Source organism: Acipenser ruthenus, chromosome 23 (genome assembly GCF_902713425.1).
Source record: "Acipenser ruthenus chromosome 23, fAciRut3.2 maternal haplotype, whole genome shotgun sequence".
NCBI lineage: Eukaryota > Metazoa > Chordata > Actinopteri > Acipenseriformes > Acipenseridae > Acipenser > Acipenser ruthenus.
Window position 1 is genome coordinate 28,003,063 of NC_081211.1, and position 26,469 is coordinate 28,029,531.

Sequence of the window (26,469 nt, forward strand, 5' to 3'; positions counted from 1 at the left end):
AACCTATGGCTTTAGAGGTGAAATGCATGGGCAGTTAGCAATGCCTAGCCCCCAACTGAACATTTTAGTAAAACCTTGCCAAATTAAAGATGACCTGCCTACCAAACCAACATTTTTAAGAAAACTCATATGGCCTTGATGGACATAATCTATATCCACTCTGAGCACTTGAAGACTGTGGTCACTTCTACTCGTTCCACTGTTCCTCTCGAGACATTCACCATCCTATAACCCTATTGTGTACATATTTATACACACTACATTGTGAAGACTAGCTTGATTCAACTTCTACTCTTTGTACCTGAATGCATTACAGTAAAGACACAGCTCCATGTCTTATGCTTCAAAGTTTCTAATTTTGCAAATCAAAATTGCCCCACTCTGTTGCATATTGTTTGAACGTTGGCTTGTTTTATTTCTTCGCACATTAAACATACCTCAGACATATAAATATGGGCACAAAAAAATCTTAATTATAAAAAGGATACAAAAACCATGAAAATAATTACACACAATAAAATTTTAAAATGGTTTAATTTATACTTCTGGGGGAGGGGAAGTGACATCTTAACATGACCAGCCCATTGTTATTAAAATGGCAAAATATGCATCTATGTATTGCCACAGACACACTATAGGCAGACTTTTACTATGCTATGTAGGCTAGAACCACAGGGAAAAGCTGTGGTAAGTTTATTTTTTAATTTTTTTAAAGAACTGCAAGCAGTCCAGCGCCATTAAATAACCACAAACCCTCCTTTGGTCTTCTGGTAACATAAATACATTTATATCATTAAATGGGGATAACAAAAAAGCATTCATTCTGCATATGGTTAATTATAGATCAAAACTTTGCACATTTATTTATTATTATTATTAATTCATAAACTGGAGGGTTTTCTTTTCTAACTTGGGCATTATTTTTTCCTTCTGGATGCTTGTTTTCTGTTAAATACATAGTAACGTATGCACATGTACATACTTCTGTCCCAACAAAACAAAGCAAAAAAAATCTTGGCTCTTTCAGGCAAATTGTTTCAGTGATCCCATGTGCGCTCTTTAGAAAAAAAAAAAAAAAAATTCCAATAGAGATTTGGTTCGTTTCTTAATCGTCCGTGAGATCCTGCACGAAAAGTACCTCGGAGCGACTCAGCCCAGCCTCCTTCAACGTGGGTGGGATCGGCCTCTCCTCTGTGGGGAGGCAGGGCAGGACCCGGCGGGGAAAGTTAGTCACTATCTGAAACTTCTCTGGGGTTTCTTTCAAGGAGAACAAGAAGTCATGTATTACCTGGAAATAAGATCAAACTCAATTCAATAAATAAGCCAATCAAATCAATTATACAACATGCACACTGAACCGGTTATTCTATAGTGTTGTGTGTTTATAATAAAACGACATGGCCAGTTAATTTAGTTAAAAATGCAAAGATAAAATATTTACTTTGTTTTTTTGTTTGACAAAGGCTGTAGTGATGACTGACACCATTCTGGAGTCCTTACCGTTAAAGACTGCGTGAACAAGAACCGTCTCTCTACCCGGGAATCGTTGGGCAGTTTGAAAACAATTTTCACACTGTCGGGGTTATCCGGAGAGGGTTCGGGTGGGAGGCTTTCAGACCTGCGCTCCTTCTCTTCCTGCAAAGTCTGAAAACAACGATGATTAAACACAGCGATAAAAAAACAAGAGATGAATAAAAGAGATGGGATTTGTGTCCGAAGTGCCTCTCTATCCATTTTAGCATTTCAGAGAGATTGAACAAACTGAGCAAAAACAATAAAAAAAATCAGTCTAGTGCAAATCTCCACAGGTCACATGGAACCTGACTAGGCAGCAGGCACTACTTAATTAGGTTTCTATTAAAATAATGTTAAAGCCCATGTGTTTGCGGGCCCCCAGTATTTGGTGACCTCCCACCCAGCCCAGTTACCTGCTGTCTCCTCTCCTCGGCTAGTACGATCTGTCTGGCCGCCTCCTCCTGTCTCCTCTTCTGCTCCTCCTCCTCTTTCTTCTTCCTGTCCTTCTCCTGGTCGGCGCGCAGGGAGGCGAGATAGGCCTCGTCCTGCTGCAGCCTGAGTGCCTGGGTCTGGTTCCGCTCCTCTCTGACAGTGAGGCACAGCGGTATTACTTTATAAATCATCGTCAGCAAGCACAAGAGATGTTTATAGCCAAGACATCCAGTTTATCACAAGTCCCTCGTCATCATCTCTTACATATGGGATGGACTATCCAGACCTTTGAATCGAGTCAGTCCTTTATCAAGCCAGTCAAAATAATGAGAGGCAAGGTTGGATAGTAAATATAACTTCATACACTGTAAAGCCATGAATATTTGCAAGCCTTTTATTGGTGTTTTTCACGTATGAAAAACACTGTAAACATTTTTGGCACGAATATCTTAGTGCTGTACATATACTGAAGTAATATACTACTACCAGTGCAACAGGGCGGCAACAACTCTGGAGCAAAATAGGTTTTATGGGTGTGCTTCGCCAAATATTTTGGTCTACAGCTGTGGGGATATATTTCGAGAGGAAAGGAAACGTTTAAACAAAGCTTTACAAAAGCAGTTTAAATGCAGACCTTTCTTTTCCTGGTATATTTAGCCAGTGAGTAATTATTTGTTGAACTTGTTTAAACCATCCAACATTGCTGCATTTTGTTTTTCATAGAAGTGACTTTCCAGGTACCTTTCCATGCGCTCCGACACCAGGTAAGTCTGGTTGGCCTCCATGATGAATGTGAGTTGATTAATGAGGTCCTCTGCTTGGATCACACCCTCTAACCTCCCCACAACAGTCATCTTTCTGTCCTTCAGCGTGATCATGGCCAGGAAAGGGTACGTATTCTCTCGCAATGCCTGGGATACTGAAATACAATGGAAAAAAACAAAACAACATTAACTAAAGATCACTCCAGTACACTTCATTTTCCCTCAGTCCCACAAAAAGCACATTTTATATTGCAGGATTTAAAAGATGATCAGAAACATGAACACATGCTAATACGAGTAAGTGTTCGAGCACCACAGTCATTGGTTTGTCCTGGCTTGGCAAACGCAAACAAGCTCACCTCTGTATCCTTCGGGTCTGCTGGTGGAACAAGCCCAGAAGAGCATCCTGGTGTTAACAAAGTTCAGAACTTCCTCTGTGCAAAGAGTGTTGCTTTGAGAGAAAGAGAAAAAACAAATATGGGAGCACAGCATGTCGGAAAATCGACATTTAGAGAACGCAAACTACATAAAGAAGTATTGGGACTTACCGACAGAACACATCAGTATCCTGATGATCATCTCCGTGGAGATAAACCAACAGAAACCGAAGCTCACGCTTGGCGTCATTTAATGCCTGCACAGAGAACACATGTATGCACAGTATTCACGTACCAATTGTCAATTATTTTACTGTTAACGGCTAGTGTTGTCTGTTTCTTAAAATCGGGCTTGCTGTGGAATGCAATCACAACAATCCTACTAACTGCCTATTACTTTACAATGGATTTCTAATAAATAAATCAATACACCCAGAAATATTATAACATGCAAATGCTGCTACAGTATCAAGTAATTACATTCATTAACATTAATTAAGAAAAAAAGAATGCCTATCTGTAATAGGACCTACCTGGCTGTATGTTCCCTGGTAGAAAACTGGATGTGATCTGCCATACTTCTCTTCAAAACCATGAATAAATGATACCACGTCACCTACAGGATCTGTAACACGACCACGGGGCTCCGGCCTTATGAACCTCAGAGCAAATCTAGAAAAAAAGGAAAAAAAAAAGAATAAACCTTGATTTCATGTGTAAAATAAGACAAAAAACACGCTGGGGTTCTTAAGTGTTAGTAAGCTTGTTTTTGTTTGTTGATTTTTTTATTTTTTATTTACCCAGGTAATTCCCAACGAGACCACCGCCTCCTTTCCCAGGGCCACCTATTACAAACAACCAATCATAAAGCTATAGTAAAAAGAGAAACACTTCTAAGAAACTAGACTCAAAAGTAAGATTCAAGTGATAAAGACACATGCCATGCAGGAGATCATTCCCTTACCTGAATATATCCAGTAGAGTGTAATATGTGAATCGGAATGGAAGCATTATTAAGTAGTAACCCCATCCTAAGAGCCCCTGCGAAAAGACACAACAAACATTTTCATCTCCAATAGAGTAAGCTGTGCTCATTTTAAAAAACAAAAGCCAATTCCCATAATATATTGCTTTTTAGCAGGATTTCGAAAGCTAGCATTTAGATCAATCCAATGTTAGTTTGTGTTTAATGTTTGCCGATTGTATTTTGGATTTAAGTAACGTACTCTGGGCTGCGGCCTTGACACTATGTAGCTATAGACTCTGTTGTCTGCGGTATTGACTTGTAATGGACGGGAGGGAGGAGGGTTAAATACACTGGGGACCCCTTCCTGCTCATTCAATCTGTCCTGTACAGCTGCCTGAAACACAAGAGATCACATCATTAACACCAGCTACGCTTTTAACAAGCACAGCCATGATCCGGATGTATTTGTGGCTATAGGAATTGGGAAATGCATTACATTTTCAAACAGCAGGAGCATCCAATTCCAAAAATAAGACTGAGAAATAAGACTTGGATGGATAAACAAGCATGGTTTAAAGTGAAAATTAGAGTAGCTTATACAAGAGGCACCGTAGAGATAAACATTTTCATCAAATATCTTCAGTTCACAAATAAACTACTTCCAATTCCATACCTCAATGTTCCAATTGTGTTGCTCCAAGGTGCGACGACATTGATCCATGGAGTCTATCCCAGTCAAGTCCTGCAAAAGTGAACAAACGTAAACCACAAAGCTCAGGGACTGAAAAAAACAAATCAACTAAAAGATTGAAATGCACACGTGCAACATCCTTTGTTACGAAAGTGTGTTAATGTCTTGCAAAGCGGAAGACAACACACATCATCTATGGAAGCAATTTGCGCTCTTCTGAAGGCTTGAAATCAGCACCTTGAATTTTCAATTACAGCTGCTGCACTGACTCATGGGTCACGTAGGTCTTGTACACTTTTCATACTCTGTGCTGAGAACAAGGCTCTTGAGATTCATGTATTTAAAATTACCTGCAAACTACCAACAAATGACAAGGACAGCCACATACTGCAAAACATATCGACACTGGATGCATAAGCGTTTGGAGTGGTTACATTTCAAACACCTGTATAATAATACATAACCCCTTTCAATGGTCTTACCAAGAGGATGCAATTCAACAACTTTATGCTAATCCAGGTTGAGCACACAACGCTGGCTGTTGTGAACCTCTGTAAACTACAAAACCCAAATTACTGACGAAGATGCGTTGTAAATGTTTTAAAATAATACTGGGACCATTTATTGGGGCCAGTTAGTCGTCTAGTTAAATGACAATCTGGTTAACGGAAATCAAGTCATTGTGACATAGTCTCTCAATGACAGGACTGTCAAGCTAAGAAATGGCATCCTATTCTGATGCTTAACATTCTGCCTTTCCTCCATTTTACTGAACAGTAATTGACAGCGTGTGTTTAACAGCAGGTGTGCATGCACAAGACTGTAGTAATACAACATGTAACGTGAAAACTAGCCAAAGGAAATGCAAGCAAGAGATCTTCATTAAACGTGAGATGTTATTCATTAGCACAAGCTGCAGGCGATTCTCAGTTACTTATTCAGGATGTGCACAACGATGATACAACAAGCACTTTCTTCACTAGTGTCACATTTGCATTTACACATGCAAAAGGGCCCAAATACTAAAAGTATATCACTTAGTATCATTTCGATAAAAAGGTTAAACAACTAGGTAGACACACGATCACACAGTAATTTGACATTGCTGTGGTAGCTAGTATGTAATTAGCATAGTCGATACGTTTCAACTCAAATTAGTTTTGTACTGCTTTAAATTCATAGTTTTTGGACAAATTGTTAAAAGTCTCTCTCTCTACTCTAGTTACAGTAATTATAATGATAACCACTTGTGTGACACGAAGAGTTAAACGTGGTCTAGATAAACAACGGCTCTCTAGAATTGGTACGCCTAATTGACAATAAGTCTCAGCTCACTTTGATATTGAAACATCGTGACCACTGATAGAAATGCGTGTTTATATTAGTGTACACAGTATGACTTGTCTATTGCATGGCTAAAACTGCAAGTTTTTCACCCAGCTCCTATTCCAATAATCACCGGGTCTCTCCAAATCTATCAGGTGTACAGATTCCAAGCTGGCTGATTATATATTGGATAGGGATGACCTGAAGGTCTTGCTAATGATTAGCTGTACATTTTGTTTCCGGATTACCTGAAACTGGAGGAGTTTCTCAGTCTGCTCCTGAGATAATTCCTGCTCATCAGGGGCCGCCATCTTGCCTCGCCAAACCCCGCACTGAACACACCGGAACTGACGCAGCACTCTGACAATAGTGGAGTGGAGTGGGGAGGGAAAGGGGTTTGATTCACTTTTCTTCGAGGGAATAATTTAAACACGACGAGTCAAAAACAGATATCGCCTCGACCATACTGACGTACTTTATCTGCGGTAAAGGAGTTGATCGATTAAGTAAATAAATAAACGAAGCGCGTTTTGTCTTGCTTAAATCGTAGGTTTTATTTCTCCACGGAGCCTGTCGCAGGTTAAAAAAAAAAAATACGAAAACAATCAACGACAAGAAAACAGTCGCTTCGGTCACGCGTGCGTAACGTCTAGCCCCGCCCCTGTGTGGCCACGTCGTCATCCTCTTGTACGTCTTGCGTGACGTGCAGTTACTGACTAACAGTATTTCTAAATTATGAAAGTATAATAAATTGTTATATATTACTAGGGTGGCCTTTGAGATTCGTGATAAGAGACAGGAATGTTACTATGGGAAGCCATTAAATCTCCAGCCAACTTTAAAATGCATCCTATCTGATAAACGTTGCCTCTCCCTTTTTAAAATAAATAAATACATTGGAATCCGAATACAATTCTATTTAAACATGGGGGTTGGTTTTTAGTTCTCATGATTGCATTCCACATTACTCCTCCTTCATGGTCCTGTCAGTTGAGATTCCGCTTCCTGTATAAAGGACGAGGGACGAGCCCCAGCCTAGCCAGTCAATAACAAGGAAGTGCTTTCCTAGCTTGGGCTTTATTTCAGCAAAACAAGCAGGCATCGGCTAGTCTGTGTACGGCAGTTAAAATATGGCTGATGATTTCGGTTTCTTCTCATCCTCCGATAACGGGGCGCCGGCGGAGGAGGACCCCGCAGCCGCGTTTCTAGCCCAGCAGGAAAGCGAGATCGCTGGGATTGAAAACGATGAAGGGTTCGGAGCGCTGGAAGGGGCTGGGTCAGGCCAGCAGCAGCTGCAGCCGCAGTCGGAGCCAAATTTTGGTGAGTAATCGTTAAAGGACAGCATTGCAACTACGGCGCAGCACGACGTGCATTTACTGTAGGCCCCTGTGTTAACAATACCAAGCCTTTGTTTATAAAATAAGGCACAGCAACACTAAAACAACGTTGATGGCATTTAGGTAAGGCTAGTCCGACGCGGTCCGTACTTAAATAATTAGCAACACATCAATCTCATTCCAAAAAAAACAATGTCTGAATACACAAATGCAGATTACCTGTGTTCTCATATTACGTGGATTTCAAACATGGCGATTTCAAAACACATTTATTTTTAATGATACACATTTTAAAAAGTGACACGTCAGTAATCCCATGGGTCTTGCTAGTATTGGGCTGCGTTTGGAATGATAAAAAACTGTCACTTTGTCAAAGCTGGAACACCTTAGAATGACGCAATCTCTACACAGCAGCATGAGGTTTGATTTTAATAGTTGGTTTTCATGAGTCACAATACATACTTGTGTGAAGGCAGAGGGTGTAGGTCATGGTGGTCTAATTTATTATGGGCACTTTGAATTACAGTGTGTCACCACCAGGGGTGAAAATGAAAATAAATCACTATTAAACCAATCGGTCAGTCTCATCCGCCTATAGATTTAAATGATTGTAAGTAACGTTGCCGGCACCTTCCCCCTGATCGAAGACTAATTTTTTAAGAAATGAAAAGCAAGACGGTTGTTTATTGAATTAATGACATCTGGAGTGCGTTAACTGTTATAAAAAAGTTTAATTTAGTATCCTGATTTTTTTTTAAAAAACCTTCAAAACAATGAATATGACGTTATTTGTAAAATATAGGCGTTTTCTGAGCCGTGTGAAATAAAATCCATTTCAAAGTAAAATATTATGAATTCTGGGAACCGCTCTAGAGAGAAATAATATATCATTATGTTCTTAATGTACACGATGGAACTAGTAAGTTACCGAGTCTTTGAATGTTCCTCCCATGAAGATAAGCGTTTAAGTCATGCTTGTGTATACGCTAGTTATGTTAAATTAAACTTCATAAATCCAGTTGGTTAATGATAACGCTGACATGATTCCATCCCGTTTCCTCTTGTTCAGCTTTGAGGAGCCTTTTCAAAAGCATTTTTTTTTTCGGATCACAAGTGGGTCAAATGTACTGTCATCACTGGTGAAGCTACAGAAGTTAATGAAAATATTTCAATCACACTGATCCAGGAACAGATATTCCTCACACCTGCAAATCTGTACTGCTTCTGAAAGTCAGTGAATGAAGCTGGTCAAATAAATTCACTTCATTTTACTTCTGGTCTGAACAAAACAAAAGGACAGTACAGATTATTCAACCGATTCCATTTATTTTAAAAAAAAACATGCAGAAGTAAATCATTGATTTATAGATAATGAGCTGTTAAGCAGGGTTGGACCTGGCCGGCAAAGCTAATCATAACATGGCTCCTCTGGTAAAGCACTTCATCTTTGTGTTTCCCTCTTGCAGGTGATTTTGGAGGGGAGTTGCCCACAGTAAATGGAGATGTCTATCAGGTTAGTATTGTCAGGACGTCTGGTTACTGCTGTGAGGTGGTGTTGTCGTCTTCTTACAGACGAGACAGTGATGGAAGAAAACAACAGAGATTCTGAATCTCCAGGGAGTTGTTTTTCTTCTATTCAGTTTTGCTCTTGAGTCGACGGAGGCACATGAATAGGAAGTGCCTCACTCTCAAAGTCACAAATGGCCTAGTTCTTTCAGACAATGTATCCTGCCAAAGCATGCATTTCACCAGCTAGGAAGATTGCTTTATTAATCCTGCCAGATTTCTCTTAACAAAAAAAAATACAGCAGCACTCGGACAGTTTTATCTTGTAATTGGATTCGATTCTTTCTCAGGGAGAGGATTCAGAGTCATTGCTCGACTGGTGAGACCTAATTTACTGTCGTCACATTAGCTGTACCACCTTATAGTTGTGTTTGCTACTGTCCAAAATGTTTGTTTGTTACAAGGATGTTGTAACTATTGTTGTTGACTGGGTGTGAATATTGACTGTTCCCTCTCTAGGAGTCCAATGGCCCCACTGATGGCTACGCTGCAATTGCACGCGTCGACCAGATCAGACAGGAGCCCGAGAGCCTGCGCCTGTGGAGGGAGGAGCAGAAAGCCAGGCTGGAGGAACTAGGTAAGCAATGAGAAACCCAACGGCACACGTTGCTGTCTCTTTAAGGTCTGATGTGACTTCATTCACTGGACCGTCGCCAGCATCACAACACAAACCAACCTTTGCAAAACATGTATCTAGCACTGGTAAACAGATCTGGTGTTTGGTGATTGTCCTTTTCTGCAGACGCTGCGTCCAGGGCGGCCGAGATGGAGTGGAAAGAGAAGGCGAAGAAGGAGCTGGATGAATGGCACGTACGTCAGAACGAGCAGATGGAGAAGAACAAAGCCAACAACAGGTATAGCAGGATCGTCGCAGCCTCAGGGCGCCCAGTGTTGTCTGTGACGCCGCATTTCCCGAGAGCAGGGGTGGCACTTCCAGTCCTGGTCTTTGTTCCAACCCTGTTCTAAATTGTTTAGTTAAACCCTGAAGTAGTTAATGATCTCATTTTACCTGTTAAACCTGGAGTGGAATGGCCCTCCAGGACCGTGATTGGACACCCCTGCTCTAGAGAATAACAGGGCGTTTGAGAAGTCTGGAACCACAGACCAAGAAGCAAAGGATAAGACTGGAAGAGCCACATTGTGTTTATGCAACTCTTGACAGTCGCTGCGCAACATCAGTGAATAATATGACTGTTTTTCTGTTGGGTTATGCAGCTCCATACCTCTGCAACTACCCCTACAGCTGGTTGCTTACATGCCTAACGATCGGACCCACAGTGTAATCTATCACAGCGAGAGCTTCTGGGGCCTCCAGTGTTGGCAAGGCTTTAGATCTGAAGTATGCACTGGCCAAAAAAGCAGACACAGGGAGACAAATAGTGTTTTGTTTCCTTCCTAATAGATATCTTTTTGTTTCCTACATATCAGGATTTTACAGTATGAGTGGGTCTGTACAAAAGCACAATAGAAGGAACCACAGAAACAATTGTTCAAGCAGACTATATGCTGATGGATGGGGGGGTGGGGGGTGGGTTATTGCAATTTAGCCCACACCTTGATGGTGGAGATGGATACAGCATTCCAATATAATCCACAAAATCATACTTTAACAAGTAGGACTGCATGAATGCTGTACATGTTTAAAGGAAAGCTTGGGATCAGTGTTAACTTAATTATTTTTGTTTTGTGCAGTTCTATATAAAGAACCTATTTTTTGTTTTTTTAGACCTTTCTGTTACTGCAAGGCACTTTAGGCTGTACTGTTCTCTTCCACATTGTCCTGCAAACAACCCAGAGGATTCCAGCCTTTATGATCATGCCAGCTTGCTGTCTTTGGCTCCTCAGCAAGAGGAATAGATGCCAGCTGTTGATGGAGCTCTGCCTCCCCAAATCCAGTGCAGGCGGAAGAGCATGTCCAGAGCGGTCACAGAGTGTTCGAGCCTGGATTACGTCTGCCTGTTTGTTTTAGGATATATAGTGTAGCTTTGTTACTGTGCTTCTCTAGATTGTGATGTCACCTTTCCGGAGTACTGGGCTGTGGCATCACTAATGAATCGATCAGGACTCCTCTGGGATATGGCAGTGCCACTTCCAGCGCATCACTGGCTTGCATGACCCATTTTTAATGCCCTTTCAGCACAGTATCAACATTCTGTGAAAACGGGCAATACTAGAACCAGTGATCTGCACAGATAAGACTGATCTGTGGCAAACGACATTGTAAGCATTGTACTAAATGCTTTACTTTTTGACAAACATTTTCATAAAGTATTGTGCTGTCTGATAATGGGACACTTCGTTAATGAACTTGCAGCCAGCTTGAATTATACCAAGGTGTTCTGCACTGGTAAATGCAGGAGCACCATGCCATACGTTAGAGCCGAGATCCACAAGCCCTGTACTAACCAAGGCCTTTTTTTATGTTTTTCAGCAGACTCTCTCCAACTCATGCACGGTATCTGTTTGTAACTATAAATCTATATTTACTACTTGATGCATTAACAGTGTTTCTTCCTTTTTGTTTTCTCTGACTTTAACCTGTGAACTTGCCTGCTGTATGAAACTCTGACTTATCTGTGTCTCGTCTCCTTGCTTCTCTCCTCTCCCTCTCTCTCTCTCTCTCTCGCTCGCTCGGCGGACTAACATGCATGCATACTAGGATCGTTGATAAGGCTTTCTACGAGCAGCCCAACGCTGATGTGATAGGCTACGTGTACGTTGCAAAACCTTTTCTGTCTTTCTGCTTTAAAACTCTGATCAGTTACATAGGCTGGTAATTCTTGCAGTATTCCCCCTTATCTGTGAAAGGCAGAGTGTGATTGATTCTGAATTGAAGGGGTAGATAAAGAACCGTTAAGCAGTTAGGGTGGAATGAAACTTGTTTTATTTTCTGCACCTCGGTACATTCTCTATTGATTTGACACACGGCTACATGATTTCTCAGACCATCCTGGTTATGTGTCTCTTGGAAACACTCAAGTTGCTGTGTGCTTTTGAATCCACATCGATCCATCTTGTGATGTCTTGTTCCTTCCCTTACAGCTGAATTGCATCCCCCTTTTGTGTGTGTGTGTGTCTCAGCCTTGCATGAACTCAGTCTTTGTTACTGCATGTCTGCTTTTGATTTGCACAGTCTGCAATGCAATCATTCATCCTCTCCACTTGTGACTCGAGTTCATCTGGTGTGTTAGGTAACTTCACAGCCTCTTCCATACTATTACCCCAGTGTTAAACCCCCTTCCATACGCCTTACAAACAATGAAACACATCTTTTCTACTTGCCTTTGTTTATATATAGATAAAAGGCACTTGTATTAATACCATTTTCCATCTCTTCCTGTGTAGCATAGCTCCCATGTTTACCCTCATGTGGCTGCTCAGAGTTTGGTGTTTGTTTGTATGTTGTTCATGTGTCCCTGTTCCTGTAATCTGCTTTGCTCCTGTCTTCATTGAGACCTGCTGTATGAAAAGGGACTGGTTACCGACTTCTACCTTTTAACATAGTGGTGCTATTTTATTTATATAAGTGTTTCAGAATATCCTCTGGAGCAATAGAGCAATGACGACTGCTACCTGCGCTTTTTTTTTTTTTTTTTTAATTTAACAATTTGACAAATAAGTATTAATAGCTGGTCCCTTCAAATGCAGAGGGTCATATTTTTAACTTGCATTATTTTTATTTTTTTTCATCGTTTGAGAGTCAGTAAACCAGGTATGGGAGATAGCAGGGCATGCATCAGAGTGCTTGTATACAGAAATGTATTGTGATTTCAGGGGGGCTCTGCTGAATGGGAAGGTGTGGTTGTTTAGTACTGTTCTGTAAAAGCACTAGGCTAGCTGACCAAAGACATTCTGTATATACTTACAGTTGAAGACAGTCAGTTGTACTGGGATGATGCGAATAAACTTCTTATCCCTGATGAAACACAATCATGATCCCCTAGCGATATTTAAGCCTCATATTCTTAAATATGAAACTTACATTTCTGGATATAAAGGTACTGTCTGCAAAAATCATGTGTCTTAAATGTTGTCCTTCTGTTTAGCTACCTTTTATTGAAGGGGTGTGTGTCGATCACTATCTGTTCTGGTTCCTCAGATCTGTCATAATAGAATGCTATGTTGTATTAGGATTCCTGTAGGTTCCTATTTCCCTTAGTTCCGTTGTCCTCCCATGTAGCTAAAGTCAGATGTTAGGTTTATTAAAATGATGTCGGAGAACCAGACAGCATCAGAATGCTGTTTTCTAATAATCTGTGCCCAAGCCGTTGTCTTTGCTGTCCAGTGTGTTGTTGAAGCTCCTTGCGTTCTCTTCTAAGAGGCGTGTTTTCTTGCGTCTCATTCCCGCAGGGCGTCTGAAGAAGCCTTCCTGAAGGAGTGTGACGAGGACACTCCCGGTTCCGAGTGGGAGAGGGTGGCACGGCTCTGCGACTTCAACCCCAAAACCAACAAGCAGTCCAAGGACGTGTCCCGCATGCGCTCCGTACTCATCGCCCTCAAACAGGCACCCCTGGTGCGCTAGGGCTGGAGCCCCCGCTCCCACAATCGCACTCTCCATATCATGCAATAGTAGTAGCTAAACAGCCTTGTCTTTGTTGCCTGGACCGAAGATAGTTGATATTCTATGTTACAAGTGTTTCTTCCAAATCACTGTTCACAGTCTGTGATTATGGATGCAGTATCCCTTTAAATTGTCATACCAGCAGTGCTTGCTGTAATATCATGCTACAGTCTGCTCTTTCGTGGATAGGAAGGCAATTCAGCACACGGAAGGCATTGATCAGCCACTACCGTCTTTCTTGGCTTTGGCTGTGTATTTTTATTCTACCTTCTGCTGTAATTTTTAAATCCATAAGAGGGAGCTATTGCATGAGGAATTCAGTTTCAAAGATCAAAATCGCATTTGGGCATCTTTCAAAACAACGTACTGAATCCATTTGATTCTTAATATTGGGAAATACATTGCTTCAAAAACAAAATCAAGTACCAGTTACTGGGATACTGCGTTTTATAATTGCTGATTCTTTTTCTTAATGTGCTGTTGTTCTCGTCTGTACATTCGCCAGTGCCATAAGCTGCTGTAGATCGTTTTATGTTTTTGTTTTTGGTGGGATAGGTCAATGCTTTAGAACAGTTTACAATGTGTCCCAGTGAAGTGTGTCTGCCTTCTGCTTAACTAGCGAGAAATGTATTGGAAATCTTGAACATAGCATTTCTAAATCACATAGTGTTGGAAACATGAATTTGAAAAAAATATATATATATTAGTGCAGCTTGCCTTGAAATTTGTAAATATATTAAAATCAGAGTTTCTGAAGCGGTTTCCTTCGCTGATAATAAGGCTAAAGCACTGTGTGCGTCGAATGAAGCCCAGTTTCTCTTTTCGATTGACTAGCTGGTATGTGATCACGTTTTATAAAAGAAACTGGTGAAAAATACAGCCATGTGCTACAGGGTCTCTTGTGTCAATGTGTGGATCTCCTTTACCTTGCGCTGGCTGAGTCCAGGTGAAATCTCTTTAAAGTACCTGAAGGGTAACATGAGAAACTGTTGCTTGCCCTGTGATGTAGCCCAGGAAATAAAGCGTTCTTGATATCAGCACAGCCTGTTGTAATGCCCTGGGCTCAAAAGGCGGTCCTTGTTGATAGTTCTTACTTTACTAATGCAATGCTTCTTGATGTCCTCTTTCACATAGGGACTGCCTTAATTCGTTCCACACTGCAGCCTTGTGCAGGCTGCTGTAATTCATTGGCAGGCCCTGCTTGTCTCTTGTGGAATTGACGCTGTCGGCTCTGCAGGCTCTGTTTGTTTGTTTGTTTGTCTGCATGCATGAAGAGCATGGATCACCGCTGCACACTCCGGCCAGGCTCCTGCAGCTGGGGCATGGCTAGTCACCCCTGCGGTACTACACCATGGTCCCTACCCACGTGCTATTGCGGTTTCTGGAACTGGGTTCGGGCTCAAAAGCTGCTTTTTCTGTTGTTCTTAGCATTGACCAGTGTTGCAAAATCAAGCAGATCTCTGGGCAGAAGCAGCCACACAGTTTATGTCACATGCCTGTGTAAATGTACAAGCAGATTGTGAAAGTTACATTTTGTTTTTTTTATATACACCGGTAATTGTGTAGTCCCGGAAATTGAATAAAGAAAATGCAAAACTGAGTTGTCGCCTAAATCTTTATGCACTACTGAACATATTGTGACCTAAAATAGGAGCCAATATTCCAATTCCAGTCCGCTTGTCTGGTAAATCGTGTTTATTTTGAAGAGAGCAGGACTATCAGTCTTGTTAACTGTATTGCAGAAACGGCTCTAGCTCAGCAGAGCAGTACTGTTTTTTTTTCCTCCTCAGCCACCAGACCCTTTTTACTTCCCAGGCTGATGTGTGTCACTGTTTTAAGGTCCCCTCAAAATGTATTAACCTGTATTTGCAGTTTTACACCAATTTCAAAACTGGCGAGGATAATTACTTATGAGTGTACTTACTGTGAAAGACCTGTTCATGTGCCCATTCAAATTCAGCTTTGCAAGGAGAGAACAGAGAATGCAGACCCCAGTCAAAGAGAAACGCTCCGTCCTCGTAGCTTTCATTCACTTTGTCAATTATTTGTAAATGGGTTAGTTAAAACGAATGTAGTGTATTCTTCCCCAGTTCAAATAACCGTTTCAGAACGGTGAGCAATAGTGACTTTGTCAAGAAGAATTGAGAGGAGACACTTTTGAACTAGTCCGCCCTGTCCCTGAGAGTTACCTCTGAGAGAGAACTCCTGTTCTGGAATGTACAGTTTCTATTGATCTTGGCTTGTGTTATTCTCTTAATGCACACCAGTGTACTTGTGCTTTGCTATATTTGGTGTAGATTAAAATCAAGTATCGTTTTTATGACATGTTCTGGCCTTCGTAATAAAAATAAAAGTGGTTTGCATAATCACTTAGTGCTTTTATTTTTGAGAATGAGATTTGGAGTTAGTTCAGGCTGACAGATCATTCCAACAGTTATAATTTCACCTTCCCACCCAGTCTAGGACTGAAACATCAAATAATTCAATCAGCCCAAACTGCAGCTCGTATTTGTAGTTTTCATAGTGGTGCATGATAATGGCATACCAAGTAAGAACCAAACCAAAGACCATACACGCTTTATGTTTTAATAGACATCTTTGTACACAGATGAGTTACAATAAGGTGCTGTAACAATCATCACTCCCTAAAATAAAAAGGCCACAGCAAACATAATGGTGACCTGGGTGCAAGTATTCTGTAAAACTGACATCCAAGTGACCATCAATACAATTTATGAATGACTTCAATTTTAAGGGGAATGTGGTTGTGGTGGCTGCTAGGTATGCTGGTTTATACACAAGTTCTGTTACCTTGGAACAAATCCTTTTTTGGCACAATATCTATTTTGACACTGCCAGCAAAACACTGCCAGTGTGACGCCATTAATGCAATTTGTTTAAATGCTTTAAAACAATGATTTTTACCTTGCAAATGTATACCTTAAAACAGTACAACAGATTTATTCTACCTGTGTAACAACACCTGCCAAATTAAAGAGACTGCTAAATGGACAGCAGACTGAAGCTGAAATATTATGACTACTGTATCAGTTGCATTCAATAGCTTGTTGTATATAGAGGGACACCAGGGTCAGTATCTGAGGGAAATGAGGATTCTAACATTTGCCTTCCCTTGATACCTGACCCTGAAAGACTACTGAACACACCTTGTTAGCAATCCGCACTGGCAATCCAAGGAGATATGGTTTACTTTTAAAAGGTGGTTTCAATCTCTGAGACAGTCATATTTTTGCTCTGTTACACTCATTAAGAAAACTAGTTTTGTGCATTAACAAATCAAACACTCCCTTTAGTTTAAAAAAAAAAAGTGTCAACCAAAAAACTAAATGAAACCATAGGGTTGTTCCCCTCCACAACTATGCTTTCCTCACACATGAATTGTCAGCCAGAAGGAGGCACCCTTCTTCACTCCTCCATCGTGACTCGGTCCCCCCATTCACTGTTTGGGTTTCAAGGCAGTCGAAGCCACACCAAACAGGAGAGCGAACACTGTGAATCCCTGAGCGAAAATACGGGCTCGCATCATCATCTGGGACTGCCGGGTCTTGCCGCGCCTGAAGGCGATGAGTCCGTAAGTGAGGGCGCACGCCGTGCCAAAGCAACCTGGCCAGAGACAAGCACAGCAAAGGTGCATTCAGTGAGCAAGGACTACAAAACATGCAGCCACAGGAGCTGCACTAAATAAAGAGTGCGTTGCATAGCTTTCGTAAAAACCACTCCCCCTTCCCCAACTGCAAATGGAGACACAGCCTCAAATGGGTAAATTCTGGGCTAAAACAAACAGCATTAAAAAAACAGTCATTAAAAAAACATGTTCTGAATTTGCTTAGAAGGTAATTTGGTACATCTACAATTGCAATTAGATAATCTAACAGTGCTCCTTTGATAGGACAGTGACACAATGAGGGAAAAAAAGCTGTAGTCATGCTTATGAGGAAAATCAAGAGTTTCCTTGTCCTTGGTACAGCACAGGCACTTACGGCTGGTTTCACAGACCACGACTACCACTACAGCAACATTGGGCAGTACAAGCCTAGTGCTAATCACAGTCTGTGTGAAACCAGCCGCTTATCATACACAGCTAGTTACTATGTTGATTTCAGGTTAATAATGTAACATTAGAATTCACAAGCGTTTGTCACATTGGGGAAAAGTTATCTATCTTCAAGGGCATGCATTAAGATATGTGAATAAGGAGTTCAATATCATGTTAAATCTTTAAAGAATATTGCTAGGATTCAGTGTTCTAAAAACTATTTTACCCCATAACAAGAGCTACTACAAACACAGCAAAGCGAAACACTGTTCTTAACTGCACTAGAAGACTGGCTCTACCTCCGCTATGCTCCCCTGCCTCCAGAGCCCGCTCCTTCTCCACCCTTGCTCCGCAGTACAGATGTCAGGACTGCCCAGTCCCTGACCACATTCCGGCACCTCCTTAAGACTCACCTCTTCAAACAGCACCTGTAGAACTCCTCTGTTGTATCCTGGGACACTATCACCCTTCATTTAAATATGCTTTATTTTGCTCTTATCTGCCCCCTATTTTACTGCATTTAATCCTGTACCTCAGAATATTGTAATCTGCCAAGTGTTTAATCTGTAGTATTTTGTACTTAATCATATCCTGATGTAACTATCACTATTTAATCATATCCTGATGTAACTTTCACTATTATCTGCTGTATTATTGAATTGTGGTTTGTTACACTTGTACTTTGCTTGAACAAAAGTTATTGTATTTCTTGCTCTTATTGTATTACTTGTATTGTAACACTTAATGTATTTGCTTACGATTGTAAGTCGCCCTGGATAAGGGCGTCTGCTAAGAAATAAATAATAATAATAATAAGTTAACGAAAAGCATGCCTTAACTACATACCTTAAATGACATATTTAACTGCGTTAACAGACCACTTAAATACCCGGAATCCCAAACTGCAGTCGTGCTGTATTATCCATCCCACGAATTGCACCTGACGCTAGACTCACCTATCGGCACGAAAGGGTTTTCTTTCGTCTTCCTGATAAACTTGTCGTTAAATCCTTCTTCCTTGGACCTCGGCGGAGGCGTGAACCCCTCAATCACGGGGGGTCTGATCAAATCAAACGCCCCTGTTCGGGTCGGGTCGCTTGACTGATCGTGTCCTGCAGGAGTTGAAGCCGCAGCCATGCTTGTAAGAGGAGACGCGCTTTGGGAAAGTGGGTGACCCAGTACCACGTGATGAAGGTTAAGGAGGCGGAGATATGATAGTCCGATCTGCGACTATTTAAAACCAGTTTCTCCTGCAAGTAATTTACCGCGTTTCGTCTGGAAAAAAAAATGTAACGTAATATAGACAAACCCTCACCCTTACCCTAACCTTAACCTTAGAAAAAAGGTGGTCACTTCGGGATATGGCCAAAACAAACCCTGTCAAAAGTGCGGAAGACGAATCGCGAGACCACCTGATTGCATGCAGTACAATAAGCAGGGGGGGACTGATTTCCACGTGGCACTGAATTCTACACGTGTATTTGTAAATTGCATTTTGATATTTTATAAGCAGCAGGTCACAAGCTACATGAAAAAAAAAAAATCAATACATAAATAAATGGTTACATATAATAATAATAATAATAAAACATACAGTTACGTATTACATTTGTCTTAGAGTATTTCTGTCTGACATTGTTTACAACCCCATTTTGTCTAATGAAAAAGCATTGTTCTTAACATGGTGCCCATGTCAGTGATCCTGAGCACACCCTGGCCTGGACCGAATATAGATTACAGAACCACCTTATTATAAACGGCTGCTTTCACAGACCCCGACTACTTAATGTTGATTTAGGTAAGGTAGTGTCCACAGTTCGTCATAATCAGGTTCTGTGAACCAGCCAAAAGTATGGCAACGTTGATTTAATTCAGGTGGCTGATACTATGAGAATCCTGGAGCAATCTGCTAAGTAACTTGTAGCATTCTTTTCAGATAAAAAAGAGAACATGTGATGCGACATTATCATTTCATTGAGACTGAGACCACCGCTGTCAGAAACCTAACCCTTGATTTCTTCTTCCAGATCTCTTTCAGTTGGTTTGTTTCAGCTGACGTTGTGAACTGTGTACTGTATGTATAACCACTTATCGTAAAACACGTGCTTTAAATACTGCTGTATCAATAAAACTACATCACTTAAAACAAGGTTGAGCAATCGTGAGAGAGGAAGTTTGTGTTCTATTAAAAACATGATCTACACATTTTTTTCCGTCAGATTCCAACATTATACAAGTGGTACTTCTGCAAATCAGTAAACTCATCGCTGTAAACCTTTCTGTTAGGGTCATTAGGAAAACTAAAGAAAACAGTGCTTGACATAATCACTAACTTCTCAACAAGGTAAGAAACTGCAGCAAACATTATTATTTACTATACTTCTACATTCGAGGTAACAATGATGATATGTGTAGTTTCTTCAAACTCTTCAAAGAAATGTTTTTTTTTGTTATGTAAAATGCCTCTTTGAGTAGCAAGCGCTCCAGTATAGAGAACATTGCAAGTCCAGAAGGCAAGACCATAAAGACGTCTGGGCAGCTTTTCAAAAGGAGATCTATTTTCATTAAGGGCTGTGAGAGAAATGTTCCATCTGTTATCTGGGGTAATCTTAATGATACTTAATAATGTATGTAAAAAAATAATGTGATCTCTTGTAACAATTGTAAGTCGCCCTGGATAAGGGCGTCTGCTAAGAAATAAATAAATAAATCATCATCATCATCATCATCATCATCATCATAATAATAATAATAATAATAGGACATTAAACTTGAACAAAGCCGAATATTAAGAAAACAGATGATATGAACTAGCATGGTCACATGACTCCAGATGTCGCATTATCATATCTTTATTGTGAAATATTGTGATACAGACAATATGTCTGCATACATCTACATAGAATGACAATGACATGCTGGAAGAATCTTCTGACTGAAGGCAAAATGTTTGTGTAACATTTCTCTGAAAGTCGTCTCTGAGGAATATTTTTGCACGGTTTGGATGTATTTATTGGTCACAATCTTGTGGCGACATATCCTATTTAACACAACTTCCCTTTTTTGCACTCAGAAATTCTGAAACCCACTTGGCGATGACAACAGCAATACCGGGAATGAGTTTTGAAACTAGGAGTGATCAGCTCATGAGTTCCTCCCTGGGAATTACTCTGCGTGATTCAGGAAATGCCTCCACCAATTCCAGTGGTCACGAGGGAGCCTATGAATGCAGGGTCAGCTTTCAGCCCACCCTCCTCCCCGTGGTCTACAGCCTGCTCTTTGTCTTGAGCCTGCTTGGAAACTTCACGGCGCTGACGTCCCTTTTGAAAAACTGGAGGTTCTCCTCCCAAGCCACAACTTTCACCCTCAACCTGATCATCATCGACGTTCTGTTCACCTTATCTCTGCCACTGCAAATCTATTACTATGCCAACGGCAACAACTGGATTTTCGGGGAGTTTATGTGCAAGACAACCAGTTCCCTCTTCTTTGCCAATATATACGGCTGCACCATGTTCCTGACCTGCATCTGCATGGATCGCTACATCGCTGTGATGCATCCCATCAAGTACCTGAAGCTGCAGAGGCCAGTGTACCGTGCTCTAGTCTCCTGTGTCATTTGGCTAGTTATTGCAATTGTGGTTTTAACGTACGCTTTCTCAGGTCGCACGGCCAACAGGTTTGCAGACGGCAAAATCAGCTGCATGGAAAACTTCGGGAAAAAGTCCTGGAGTGGCTGGTTGGCCCCTATTGCCATATCTTCCTCGATCGCTGGGTTTTTTCTACCTTTCTTTTCCATAGTTACCTGCTACTCTCTGATCGCCAGGCGTATCATGGGCATGACTCAGGGGAAGCAAAGAGGTCAGCATGTAAAGAAGAAGTCACTGAGAACTATCCTTGTGGTGCTTGGAGTGCTGATCATCAGCTTCCTTCCCTTTCACGTAGTGCAGATCTTGCACACGCTGGCACGCATCCAGGTGCTCCCAAGCCTATCCCTGCTCCCTTTCACCTGTGGGGCGAGAACAGTGGTGATGGGGCTAGCCTGTCTGAACAGCAGCTTCGACCCTGTGGTGTATTACTTCAGTGCAGAGAACTTCCAGCTCCTGCCATTCTGTCACAGAAAGGACTCCAGCAGGTCTTCTGAAAACACCTCCAACAACAAACTGTGAGCACGCCGCTCTGTTCTCTTCTCAGTCTTGAACTTGATGTCGTTTTGCAGCGCTGCAGTGATTGTGAATGGATCGTCTCCTGTAAGAAGTCTTGGTGCATTCTGCTGTTCAAGCGATCATGATGCTCTCTCGATTGGTTTTGCCACCTTGCTGGAATTGTGTGCCCCACTTTGGAGTCAGCAGCTTCATGAAGTTTAGATGAAATGTTAAGAAAATAATAACATGAGCTAAACCATTAAACATATGTGTTTGCCTTTTGCGTCTTGCTGCGTGCTATTTTTTTGTTTTGTGTGTTTGTAATCCTGTATTATATGACAGGGTCTGAGTATCACATTGTGTAAACGAACAATCAAACAAACAAACACAATGACAATGTCTCCCTTCTATTTCTTTTTCGTTCTGCTAGCTCTGCAATTGAATGCACTTTCAACACCGTTTGCAGTCCATCTCTAGAGCTCGGCAGTGTAAAGTGCATGACACATTTACAGTGGGAATCTTTCATAAGTAGGTCCATGGAGTAGGTTAGCACTTCTGCACTGCCAGTATAATAGAGGAAGGTGAGATCTTTTTCTTCTAAAGAGTCAAAGGAATCCCAGATCCATGCAACTCATTGAAGACCTGTGTATCCTATGGAAACAGTAGTTTTGTGTTCTGTCTCAATGGAAATGCGGGATTTCTTTTCAGTCTCCCGGGGATATTAAATGGGAATTTGCATGTAGGTGTTGGGTGGATATGTGAGTGTTTGTCGTTCTGCTGAGATCAGTGTGAATGTGGGATTGAGAATTCAGTGAAAATAATAAAGAAACCCTTTGGAAATGAATATGTCCAGCTGCTTGCTTTAGGTTTAAGAGTAACTTTTACAGCCTCACCGGTACAAGAATGGCTCTGACCCCCATACTCCAGTCTGATTTAACTTCACAGGATAACTGTCCAGTGCCACTGGGCTCTGCATTGCTTTTAAGATGTGCTCAGTGGTTATATTATATGTGACTCCTGATATGAGTCAGCGGGTGTGGGGACACTGGAATTGAATTTAAACAAAAACAAGCCAAAACAGATCCCCCTTAAGGACTGCTAACAGTGTCTGTGCTGAAACGAGTTTCCAGCTTCTAGTTCTGCTTGTTAAGAAATGTGTGTCTTGGGCTGTAGCAGTGTCTGTGGGTTGCTCTGCTGCTTGTTGGTGTGTGTGGAGAGGTGAACCATGGGGCTGCCCTGTGCTGTGGCTGTAGCCCTGGCCATGGTTTTGACCGCCACTGCGTCTTGGGGAGCTCCAGACTCCTCCTCTATGTGAATCTGTGCTGGGTTAATCCCAGTGTGTGCCAATGTGAAAGCATTGTGAGCATTTCACTGCAGTGCTGCAGAGAATGAGTGTGATATGTGCATTCTCGTGCTCTCTCTCTCTCTTATGCACACAACACCTGGACTTTTTAAATAAGTGAAAAGCAAGACAGAAACCCTGCAACCGAGTCAAGTCAGAAACAAAGAGATTTATGACCAGCTATTTTCAAACGTATGGCTCATTTAATGATATTGTGTGTGTGTGTGTGTGTGTGTGTGTGTGTGTGTGTGTGTGTGTGTGTGTGTGTGTGTGTGTGTGTGTGTGTGTGTGTGTGCGGGGGTGTGGTTCTCCTGATTACTTTCAACACACAAAACTTTTTCTTCGATACTCTGGTGCCATCTGCTGTCAGACGCACATATTGCAGCTCATGACAGCATTTCATTTTTTTTTTTTTTATTTGAACTGATCTACAGGTTCTCAAACAGCATAACCAATGGACAGGCAGTGCCTTATTCTCTGAGCTACTGTTCAGAACCGAATTCAATCCAGCCCAGTATTCATTCTAAGCACCTTATTTGCAATCTGATTCACACAATCAGAATGTCACATTTCAGCTTGCCTTTGCCATCATTTCTACGCGAAATCTTTTTTAAAGCATTAACCATCAAAGCAGGATTGAGTATTGAACGTGGCCTGGTGTACAAACAGAGCGCGATCAGACCTCCACTCTGCCACTCATTAGTTCATATCAGACCTTTCCTCGGCAGTGGAAAAGCTGACAACTGACCGAGACCCATTGTGTAGCCTCTGTATTGAAATCATCTCTGCCTTTCTACAGTGGCAGCGTCCCCTCAATGCAAGCTCATCTTGAACACATATAGCAGCAATTTCACCCAAGGTGTGAGCGCTCCCTTGTTGATTGTTTATGTAACAGTTTCAGCACCTACCTGCAATAGCAAACAGCGGTGAGCCCTGCTGAATCAGTGTCACTACTGAAACTAAGAGAGTCATAACACCCAGGGGATGACCGAGGTGCAAGGGCTGAAACTGCTGCCTCAGAATCGAACCTCTGTACCCCCATCTCTCTCTCGCACTGCCTAATTAACGCACCGCTGTAAGCACTCTTACCACCAGGGGGCACTCCTCAGCGATTATTAATCAGATTTATGAATTCCATAAGGGGTAGTTTCCATCTGTTTCTGCTTAGACCGAGGAATTCAATATCCCTGCAGGAAACATATTTCTTGCCTCTTACATGCTTAACGCGATCTCAAACCATTTTTTTATTATTAGGATGTCACAGTTTTTTTAATAGGAGTGTACAGCTGTGCTAGAATCTCCAGCAATGAAAACCCCAAGTCCGATCACAGGTCTCCTTCTACAGCGCCTCAGCAGCGTAATGATTCCCACCCACTGTCTTCAGCGATGTTGAGCTGAGGAGCCAAATCAGCAGTGCCTGACATCGATTAGCCTGCTAGTTCTTCATTGGTCTCCATTCTGAAACAAGTGCAAAGGAGAATACTCAAGGCTCAGCAAAGCAAAACCAAAAAATGTATAAAAGACACTAGTGTAAAATCTGCAAAGCAGATCTGCAAATGCTGTTTATTAACTAGAGTTTATCTGAACTATCTGTGTATGTTAACTAACCTCAGTGCTGACATCTTTCTTTCTTTCTTTCTTTCTTTCTTTCTTTCTTTCTTTCTTTCTTTCGACCTATTTTTAATCCAGTAGCACAGTTTAACTTGTCAGTGAAGGCGTGCGACAGTCGGGTTATCGTTTTGTTGTTGTTTGATATTTTTGTGCATCTCAACACGCCGTGCATATGTGCCGGTAATTGCTTTAATTACATTAACCGGTAAATCGATTCAAAGCTCAGCCAAAGATATGTCAAGTCCTATTGCAACCTAGGGCGGCGCTCAAGAGTCGCCTGGGATGGGAAGGAAGAGTCTGGGAGCAGTTTGCAAGCAGGGCTGGCAGCAGGCGCGGTCACGCGGCTTTGTACCTGTGAGATTCCTCACTCAACCCCCAATGACGTCATCCAGCCCGCAGCCGTCCGCGTCTATAAAGGAACGAGGAGACCCGGTCCTGCTCCGCGGTACAGTTGCAGGAAAACTTCTTTTGGAGGGGTAAAAAAACAAAAAAAACAACAACACAAAAATCAAATAAAAGTCTTTACAAGGACCGTAGCTGCCTACAAACAACGACACACGTCCTTTGAAAATTGAGGTAACTACACACGTCATTTCATTCACTTTCTTCGGTCTAGCTGATTGCAAAAAGCCTTATTACTATTTTTTTTTCTGGAAAAACATAAGTTGCCTCGGGTCTTGGCAAGAAATAAATAAGTCGTTTAGTGGATGTTTAGTTTAGTTCTGTCAACAGGAAAAGGCGGAGATGGGAGTGGCGGGCTAGACTGAAAAGCTTTTCGGTAATTAAATGAACCTTTTCAATTCTGCAAAGGACGGGAGAGACGCATTTTTGTTGTTACTTGCTGGTAAGCGAAAAGTAAATTGTAGCTGCTGTCGATTTGTAGTAATTAGACCCAAGTCGCCAATCCCAGGTGGTTCTGTGACTTTAGAGGAATGCCCGGCAGTCGTTTGGGAATTACAGAGTGCTGGGAATCGATTACTGGGATATGGACAGCATTCGCTCGTGACGTAAACTGGAACATATTTGTGGCGTCTGCGTTTTTACAGAGATATAATCCTGCGAATGATATAATATTGTATTATTTTACTACAAAAAGTCTTCTAGTAGTGTAACATCACGGCTGAAGAAAGAGAAATAATATAACTTTAACCTTCAGAAAAAATAAGGCACATTTTATTTATTTATTATTATTATTATTATTATTATTATTATTATTATTATTATTATTATTAAAAATAATATGGTGTAATTTATTGTATTTATAAAATAGTAATGTATGGAATAAACCTTAATGGCTGAAAATAAACCATTGTGCCTGTATGATATTTAATTAAATGTAATAAACCCTATTATTATTATTATTATTATTATTATTATTATGAATGAATGTTTTTTGAGAAATTATATTACTGTATAACACAGATTTATTTTCTAATGAATATGGAGCCTGTGGGAGCAAGAGTGTCTGTGAAACTTTTGGAGACAAGTACACTCTACTCTACACGTTAGACTTGGCCTCAACATGAAAAAAGACTGTAATTCTGTAGGCCGGTTTACTCCTTCTCAGCAGGAAGGATCTGTAGGAAATTCCCAGGTGTTTTGCTCAGGCCTCATTTATGCCATGTTTCCGTCTTCACCACTGTGAAACCAGTCTGTACAACTCGGTTTCATCTCACTGTAAAATCAAACTTGAGGCTGCCTGCCTGCCTGCCTGCGCTCCAGGTCAAATGTCGCCTGTGCTGTACGTGTCACATTGTAGTATGTATGCTGTTTTAAAA

The 26,469-nt window shown here is 41.3% G+C and overlaps 5 protein-coding genes across 11 annotated transcripts in view; 3 read left to right on the top strand and 2 right to left on the bottom strand.

The window, feature by feature from the left end:
* Positions 1 to 515: 515 nt before the first annotated feature.
* Positions 516 to 6,652, bottom strand: LOC117412920 (FAS-associated factor 2). 2 transcript variants are annotated; one of them, XM_034021550.3, is made up of 12 exons: positions 6,321 to 6,652; positions 4,729 to 4,797; positions 4,315 to 4,449; positions 4,053 to 4,129; positions 3,889 to 3,933; positions 3,622 to 3,760; positions 3,260 to 3,345; positions 3,071 to 3,162; positions 2,689 to 2,866; positions 1,929 to 2,100; positions 1,501 to 1,644; positions 516 to 1,288 (listed from the first exon to the last, which is right to left on the bottom strand). In XM_034021550.3, the coding sequence occupies exons 1-12, from the start codon at positions 6,381 to 6,383 to the stop codon at positions 1,106 to 1,108; spliced, it is 1,383 nt and encodes a 460-aa protein (XP_033877441.1). In that variant the 5' UTR covers positions 6,384 to 6,652; the 3' UTR covers positions 516 to 1,105. The 2 variants fall into 2 exon arrangements, with proteins under 2 accessions (XP_033877441.1, XP_033877442.1); XM_034021551.3 differs by lacking the exon at positions 3,889 to 3,933 and having other exon boundaries at positions 6,321 to 6,649.
* A 149-nt stretch (positions 6,653 to 6,801) lies between these two features.
* On the top strand, positions 6,802 to 15,136 carry LOC117412921 (clathrin light chain B-like). 4 transcript variants are annotated; one of them, XM_034021553.3, is made up of 6 exons: positions 6,802 to 7,392; positions 8,876 to 8,922; positions 9,435 to 9,552; positions 9,718 to 9,829; positions 11,407 to 11,430; positions 13,326 to 15,136. In XM_034021553.3, exons 1-6 carry the CDS (start codon positions 7,203 to 7,205, stop codon positions 13,495 to 13,497), a joined length of 663 nt encoding a protein of 220 aa, XP_033877444.3. In that variant the 5' UTR covers positions 6,802 to 7,202; the 3' UTR covers positions 13,498 to 15,136. The 4 variants fall into 4 exon arrangements, with proteins under 4 accessions (XP_033877444.3, XP_033877445.3, XP_033877443.3 ...); XM_034021554.3 differs by having other exon boundaries at positions 11,410 to 11,430; XM_034021552.3 differs by lacking the exon at positions 11,407 to 11,430 and adding an exon at positions 11,635 to 11,688.
* Positions 15,137 to 16,108: 972 nt separating this feature from the next.
* LOC117412922 (HIG1 domain family member 2A-like) lies at positions 16,109 to 19,001 on the bottom strand. The gene is made up of 2 exons (XM_058997109.1): positions 18,550 to 19,001; positions 16,109 to 17,160 (listed from the first exon to the last, which is right to left on the bottom strand). Exons 1-2 carry the CDS (start codon positions 18,728 to 18,730, stop codon positions 16,994 to 16,996), a joined length of 348 nt encoding a protein of 115 aa, XP_058853092.1. The 5' UTR covers positions 18,731 to 19,001; the 3' UTR covers positions 16,109 to 16,993.
* Positions 19,002 to 19,770: 769 nt separating this feature from the next.
* Positions 19,771 to 22,646, top strand: LOC117412745 (lysophosphatidic acid receptor 6-like). The gene is made up of 2 exons (XM_034021302.3): positions 19,771 to 19,937; positions 20,667 to 22,646. The coding sequence occupies exon 2, from the start codon at positions 20,689 to 20,691 to the stop codon at positions 21,760 to 21,762; it is 1,074 nt and encodes a 357-aa protein (XP_033877193.3). The 5' UTR covers positions 19,771 to 19,937; positions 20,667 to 20,688; the 3' UTR covers positions 21,763 to 22,646.
* A 2,357-nt stretch (positions 22,647 to 25,003) lies between these two features.
* The window catches only part of LOC117413327 (PDZ and LIM domain protein 7-like), a 34,491-nt gene continuing 33,025 nt past the window's right edge, over positions 25,004 to 26,469 (top strand). The window contains exon 1 of one of the 3 annotated variants that reach the window (XM_058997118.1): positions 25,004 to 25,136. The gene's annotated coding sequence lies outside the window, so the exon portion shown is untranslated. Of the gene's footprint in view, positions 25,268 to 25,437; positions 25,536 to 26,469 lie in introns of those variants that run through there. The other 2 variants (XM_034022358.3, XM_034022359.3) reach the window with 2 other exon arrangements.

Excerpts from the sequence above, each read along its gene's own strand:
- LOC117412921 (XM_034021552.3), top strand. The coding sequence starts at position 7,203 with ATGGCTGATGATTTCGGTTTCTTCTCATCCTCCGATAACGGGGCGCCG. Across the intron at positions 9,830-11,634 it reads AAGAACAAAGCCAACAACAG|GATCGTTGATAAGGCTTTCT; the intron begins GTATAGCAGGAT and ends CATGCATACTAG. Across the intron at positions 11,689-13,325 it reads GCTGATGTGATAGGCTACGT|GGCGTCTGAAGAAGCCTTCC; the intron begins GTACGTTGCAAA and ends TCATTCCCGCAG.
- LOC117412922 (XM_058997109.1), bottom strand. The coding sequence starts at position 18,730 with ATGGCTGCGGCTTCAACTCCTGCAGGACACGATCAGTCAAGCGACCCG. Across the intron at positions 17,161-18,549 it reads AAACCCTTTCGTGCCGATAG|GTTGCTTTGGCACGGCGTGC; the intron begins GTGAGTCTAGCG and ends GTCTCTGGCCAG.
- LOC117412920 (XM_034021550.3), bottom strand. The coding sequence starts at position 6,383 with ATGGCGGCCCCTGATGAGCAGGAATTATCTCAGGAGCAGACTGAGAAA. Across the intron at positions 4,130-4,314 it reads TGTCAAGGCCGCAGCCCAGA|GGGCTCTTAGGATGGGGTTA; the intron begins GTACGTTACTTA and ends GTCTTTTCGCAG. Across the intron at positions 3,346-3,621 it reads ACCAGGGAACATACAGCCAG|GCATTAAATGACGCCAAGCG; the intron begins GTAGGTCCTATT and ends TTCTCTGTGCAG.
- LOC117412745 (XM_034021302.3), top strand. The coding sequence starts at position 20,689 with ATGACAACAGCAATACCGGGAATGAGTTTTGAAACTAGGAGTGATCAG.